Here is a 6,679-nt window from a genome sequence, read left to right as displayed (position 1 = left end):
GTAGGGGCTCGGGCAGTTGTTCTTGGGGCTGGAGAAAGGGGATCTTGTCAATGGGCCTGGGGGTGATATTCTGGGAGCCCCTGAACCCTCCCAGGACAGATGAATAAGCCCATTAAGGTTATGGGCTTATTCATCTGTCCTGGGAGGGTTCAGAGATCTCATTACACTCTCAAAGGCTCAAGGACTCTAAAAAGGTTAAAAATCGCTGTCTTAGAGTTTCAGGGTTCATCTTTTTCTGCCTCAATTTTCCAACATCAGACTTCAGGAAGGACTTCCTGGGGAGAGCGTGAGGACTAAAGGAGGCGGTGGGGAGAGAAGGAGACCAGGCATTAGGATGGTCACCAATCTAGGTTACGGGCAGCCCTGGGTGGCTCTGTCTTTGGAGCAGCTGTGCCACTCTGCACAGGGCCATTTTTCCTTGTTGAGCCTCAATGACCTGATCTGTACACTGGGGAGGGAAGCGGCTTTCCTTGTCTCTATAGTCCCTTTCAAGCTCAGAAACAATAAAGCAATAATAACAATAATAATGGCGAGGATGCCGGTCTGTATTGAGTTCTTGCTGTGTGTCAGACATGGCTCAGTTTCCCCAAGGATTTGGCATGATTAACTTATTTAATCCTTACACCAGTCCAGGGAGATGGGCCCTCTTATCTTCCTGTGGACTTACAAAGGCCTGCGTGAACATCATCGGTCCCATGTCACCTCTGCTCTCGGCACTCACCCCCTCCCTCCCTCACGCTGCCCCCCTTACTGTTCTTAGAACAAACTAGGAACAACTCACCTTGGGGCCTTTGCCTGGCTGTCCCGTCTGCCTGGACACTTCCCTAGGTGTTCACTTGTCTCCTCCTCTCCCTCCAGGCCTCTGCTGGCCACCCCCACCCCCAGCGTCCCCTGTCCTCACTGCTCGACATTTTTATGTCTCTGGATTGTTGCCACCCTCTTGAGGGCACAGCCATAATCTGGTCTCATCAGATCCCCAGCACCCGGAGCAGCTTTATAGATAAGAAATGTGCTTTATAGATAAGGAGTCTGGCCATAAGAGAGATTAGGCGACTTGCCCACGTCTGTACACAGCTGAACCTGGACGTGAACCCAGGTAGCCCGGGGCTCCCATTCCAAACCAGCTGAGGCGGGAGGCCTGACCCTCTTCCAGCTCCTGGTAGAACTAACATTGAGAAGGAGCTCTGTTGGCTGAGAACAACAGACTAATTAATAAAATCAGTGATTAATTCAGTGTGAATGATTTAAGTGTGTCCTTGATAGTTTGTGGCACTGGCTGTTCTCCCAATGTGGACCTCGTTCCCTAGGGAGCTACGTGGCCGGCTCCTCACAGAGGCGTGCCCCGACCCCTTATTTAAAATCTCTGCCCCACCTGACCTCAATACTCTGTCCCCCTTTCCAGCTGGATTTTTCTCTGCAAATGTTTGCTGAATGAATGAATAATTCTAAATATATAATGAGTATAAGGATTAATAAATGAATGATTAATAGTATCAATCGTGATTCTTTTGTCGGAAGTCATATATACCACTAGCCAGCATGTATTGGGCTTCGTAACGTGCAGGACAGTTTTACACGCTTTTATGTGGATTGCTCAGTTTCACCCTCATGACAAGTCTGCGAGGTTGGTGCTCTTATTGTACCCATTTTCCAGGTGAGGAAACGCAGGCACAGGGAGAGGAAGTCTCTTTCCTAAGGTGCCACAGCTGGTAAGTGGTGGAACCAGGACGTGAATTTTGGCTTTCTAGCTACTGAACCTGAACTCTCAGCCCCTCTGGGTCTCTGTCTCGTCCCTTTCTCCAGTGACACTGGCCATGGACCAGCCAGCTGGCCTGCAGGTGGACTACGTCTTCCGAGGTGTGGAGCATGCTGTGCGGGTGCTGGTGTCTGGGCAGGTGCTAGAGCTGGAGGTGGAGGACCGGATGACAGCTGACCAGTGGCGGGGCGAGTTCGATGCCAGCTGTGAGTGTGCCTACCTGGTGTGGGCTCGCCTGTCCTCCCCGGAATCAGCTTCTTCTAGAAGATGAGGCCAACCGCATCCTGCCCACTGGCCTCTTCTACCTGACCGGAAGCTCTAAAGTGGGGAGGGGGTGTAGGACTCATCCCTCAGGCCAGAGGCCCTGGAGTCAGGGAAAGGTAGAAGGCTCGGGTGCCTTGCCCTTGGGTGGGACAGATGGTCAGGCCTCAGGAAGGACTTTTCTCCCCACCTAGTCATCGAAGATTTGACTCACAAGACGGGGAACTTCAAACAGTTCAACATCTTCTGTAACATGCTGGAGTCGGCCCTCACGCAGGTAGGGACCGGGGTGGGGGTGGGGGGAGGTTTCTGTCCCCCGGATTCCTTGGGGGTAGCTGGCCATCCAACGTCTGCAAGACCCTTTGCTTTCTCTTTCATTGAGGGGGCGGGGCTCTCTTTTTCTTCTTTCCCAAATGTAAATGGCTTCTTCTGATTCTGAGAGTTATTCTCATGTATTAAAGTCAAGTCACAGAGAAATAAATGTAAAGAAGAAAGGAAAAGTCACTCCACTCCTAATAATCATTCCTGGCAATGTTTTGGTGGAAATCACTCCGGTCATTTTTCCATTCTCTATGCACGTGGGAAGCTGCGTGTGCACATTTGCAGACCTATAATTATGTGTAGTTGCTGTATTTCCCAAGGTATCCTTCAACCTGTTTTTAAAAGATTCAACAATATTTCATAAGAATTTAGTTATGTCAGTGAATATAGCCAATCATTTATTGCATTTCCTTAGCATCGTCAGTGTGCCAGGCACTATTGTCAACACGGCAGTGAACAAAAGAGACAAAATCTCTGTCTTCACGTGGGTGACATTCTAGTGGGAGAGAAAGACAATTTTAAAGGATATCATGTCAGGTGGTTACAAGTATCGACGGGAAAAGAAAAACCCGATTGGAACTCAGAGTGACAGGGATGTTATTTAGATGCCATGATTGCATTATTTCTCTGATGACAGATAGAACATGCGCTCGTGTCATTGTGGCAGTAGTCATATGTGACTTGGAAACTGAGTCCCTAAGCATCCCCTTTCTGTGTCCCACCCGACTGTTAGCATTGAGAATCTATAGGCATAAAAGCATAAGAGCCAAGAGCACGCACTCTGAATTCAGACTCATCACTGCCACGAGCTGGGAGCCGGGGCCAGTGACTTCCCCTCCGTGCCTTAGCGTCCCTCTCTGTAATGTGTGGGTGATAGCAGTCTGCATTTTGTAGTGTTGTGAAGATTAAACGAGTTATGTGTTAAAAGCTTAGAGTGATGCCTGGCTCATAATACATGCTGTACAGGTATTGTCTGTTACTTTTATTATTGTTGTGGTTGTTGTCATCAACCTTTGAGTTTGTCATCCTCGTTAGCAATTGCTTTGTATTGCGTTGTACCCACGCCTCGTTACTTCTGTAACCCAGTGGTTCTCAAACTTTTTTTTTTTTTACGCCTACAGCACCTGGTCTTCCTAGGTGGTCTCCCATCCAAGTACTACCCAGGCCCGACCCTGCTTAGCTTCCGAGATCAGACGGGATCGGGCACGTTCAGGGTGGCATGGCCGTAGACTCGAAATTTTTTATCTCAAAATCCCTTTCTTCTCTGAAAAATTATTGAGGACACCAAAGAGCTTTATCTATGTAGGATTTATCTATCAATATTTGTTCGCCATATTAGAAATTCAGAGAAATTTAAAGATATCTATGAATTCATTTAAAAATAACAGTAATAAACCTGTTACATGTTAATCTCAGTAACATTTTTATGAAAAATATATTTTCTAAAACAAATTAGGAAGAAACGTAGCGTTGTTTTTACATTTTTGCAAATCTCTTTAATGTCCGGCATCATGGAAAACTGCTAGATTCTCAGATGTTCTCTTGCATTTAGTCTGTTCTATGTTTTGGTTGAAGTATATGCAGAAAAATCTGTCTCACGTAGTTATGTAGTAGGAAAGGAAGCCCTTTCATAACTTCTTCAGATAACCGTGCGTATCTTTCTTTGCTAACACACAAGAAATTGGACAGGTGATAGTTCTTTAAAGGTTGGTGGCGGTGTAGAATCTGAAGCCATATCGGTGAACGTCGTGTACTGTTAGGCTAAAATCTACTGCTGCATCTCGCACGTTGCCTGCATCTTTTACCCAGTTTGTAACGTCACCTGTGAGCTGTACTGACCTTCCAAATGTCGACGCATTTCATTATACAACATCAGGAAGTCACATTTGTTAACATCCTCACAGACCTCACCAGGACGGTCTTTTAATATTGAGAGGCTGTCAGGCACACGGTGGCAGATCGTTTTCCAAAATCGCAATTTTCACTTGGGCGTTTGAATTTTATCATTGGCAACAAATACCGTTAGCTGTTTTTCTTGATGTGGCAGGCTCACTGTTCATTTTTGAGAAAATGCCTTCTAGGCACCCAAGTCTGAATAACCCTAGTTTTGTTTGGCAGTCATTCATTCAAGTAAAAGTAGCGTGCCATGAAAAAGTGGCAAGCTTAGCTTAAAACTCGATGGCATAAGTGCTTTTTCTGAGACAACAGTCGCGCTTTGGTGAGCAGCAGGACACGCGCTTCCTGTTTTGTCACAGAGTAGTACAAAGCTGTGTACGCGAGGGTTGAGGTTCTGTAAATTAACAATTTTTACGGTGTCATCAAGACTATTCCCAGGTTTTATTTCCTGTGTTTCGTCTGTCTGTCTGCCTGTCTGTCTATCATCTCTTTATTTACTTGTTTACTTCTCCCTCCTGGCCCACCACTGAGACTGCATGGCAGTGGAGAATACAATGACCGCTAGCACATTCGATGCCACCAGCTGAATTTCTGCTCATGGGCACCACCGTATTTATCCATTACTTTTGCACCATTGGTGCAAATGTCAATACAGCAAAAAAGGCAAATGACATCTTAATATTATTCTACAAATTGTTTTGACTTCTTGGACATTCTGAAAGGGTCTCAGGGACCCTGAGGAGTCTGCAGACAACACTTAGAGCCATAGTCTTAAGCCGTCCCCAGTGGTCGAGCATTTAGGTTCTTTTCAGTTTCTCCCTGATGACGTCCTCGTGCCAGCACCTTGGACAGGGCCATCTTGCTCATCAGGCTCAGTGTGGGTCCGGCCAGCTAGCCCAGAGAACCGGCCAGGGTGTGGCCTGGGCTTTGTGGGGGCGTGGCTTGGGCTTTGTGGGGTGTGGTCTGGACTTGTGGGGGTGTGGCCTGAACTCGTGGGGGCGTGGCCTGGGCTTGGGGGTCGTGTGCTCTGGGTCTTGTCGCAGCTCCTCCCATCCTCACAACAGAGCAGCGAGTCGGTCACCCTTGACCTGCTGACCTACACAGATCTGGAGTCCCTGCGGAACCGCAAGATGGGGGGCCGCCCAGGCCCCTTGGCCTCGAGATCCGCCCAGCTCAACTCCAAGCGCTACCTGATCCTCATCTACTCTGTGGAGTTTGACAGGTGCGACAAGGGGCTGACTCTAGGTTGACACTGGCGGGCAGGTAGGAGAGGATGTGGTTAGACCTCAGGAGCCCCAGGTACCTAGGGCAAGGCAGGAACGTCGCTTCAGCCTTGCCTTTGGAATCTTCAGTGTTGAGGTTTGTATTGTTTAATACTGTGTATGGCGACAAGTGCCTTAAACAAGCAATAGTTTATCGCTTAACAAGGTGTCTAGGGAGGTGGTGGCAACTCAGTCATTTCATCAGAAACGTCGTCTCCTGTTTGTTTTTTTTTCCATCCTTAATGTGTTGGATTGTCACTTCATCCGTATCTCTTCCTGGTCAGAAATGGCTGCTGGACCTCCAGGCATTGTGTCTGCAGCAAAGCAAGAGGGAGCAGAACAGAGATGCGCTTGCTAATTGTACCTATTGTTTTTATCAGGAAAACCAAAGTGTTCTCAGAAGACTCCCGACAGATTTTCTATAATATTCGGCCAGAAATGATCACTTGGCCTTTTCCATAATATTTGGCCAGAAGTAGTCACATGCAAGGAATGCTGGGCAAATGAATATCTGGCTGTCTAGTCTTTAGCGGGAGGCAGCAAGGGAGAAAGGCGTTGGGAATGGCTGTTGGGTAGCCGGGGACAGTGTCTGCTCCCTTTGTTAATAGCTCCCTGATTTTCTGGTGGGAAGTTATCATGTTACCAAGTGCTGTTCTATGAACAGCACCCGGTGGAGCAGTTAATCAAGATGCCCCACCTTTCGCCAACCAAGGGGGGACCCAGGTTAGGCCATCTAGAATCTCCTACCACGGAATCTCAGGGTTGGGCGTGGCTGCAAGTCACATGACCCAGTGGTTCCACGATTGCTCTATAAGGGAGTCGTAGGGGTGGCTGACTGGCGCAAGGAGCAATGGGGTTGGGGGCGGGGGGGGGGTTGGAGTTGGGTTTTGGGCCTTGGGCCCTTGGGACGTTGGGTTTTTTGGACGGGGGGTTTTTCATGCTCTCGGGCTCTCGGGGTCTGGTAGTGCCCTTGGGGGATCCTTGGCCTCTGAGATGCCACGGTTCTAATCCTCAGGATTCACTACCCGCTGCCCCTCCCGTACCAGGGCAAGCCGGACCCCGTGGTCCTCCAGGGCATTATTCGCTCGCTGAAGGAGGAGCTGGGCCGCCTTCGGGGGCTGGACCACCAGGACCCTCGGGACCCCCGGGACTCCGAGATCTGGCACCTGCGGGAGCAGTGAGT

The 6,679-nt window shown here is 48.7% G+C and overlaps 1 protein-coding gene and 1 non-coding gene across 2 annotated transcripts in view; one reads left to right on the top strand and one right to left on the bottom strand.

Annotated features, from left to right (window-relative positions):
* Positions 1–6,679, top strand: part of CCDC61 (coiled-coil domain containing 61) — a 21,693-nt gene that overhangs the window by 5,469 nt on the left and 9,545 nt on the right. Inside the window, 4 exon segments of the mRNA XM_023535234.1 lie at positions 1,804–1,962; positions 2,212–2,294; positions 5,299–5,456; positions 6,512–6,673. Coding sequence (XP_023391002.1) covers positions 1,815–1,962; positions 2,212–2,294; positions 5,299–5,456; positions 6,512–6,673 — 551 coding nt within the window. The 5' untranslated portion in view covers positions 1,804–1,814.
* LOC111744641 lies at positions 3,451–3,569 on the bottom strand. Its single transcript, XR_002782265.1, has one exon. It is a non-coding gene; the product is annotated as a 5S ribosomal RNA (ribosomal RNA).

The sequence above is a fragment of the Pteropus vampyrus genome, unplaced genomic scaffold, assembly GCF_000151845.1.
Source record: "Pteropus vampyrus isolate Shadow unplaced genomic scaffold, Pvam_2.0 Scaffold138, whole genome shotgun sequence".
NCBI lineage: Eukaryota > Metazoa > Chordata > Mammalia > Chiroptera > Pteropodidae > Pteropus > Pteropus vampyrus.
The sequence above is the reverse complement of the archived record's forward strand: the minus strand, read 5'-3'. Positions and strand labels throughout refer to the sequence as shown.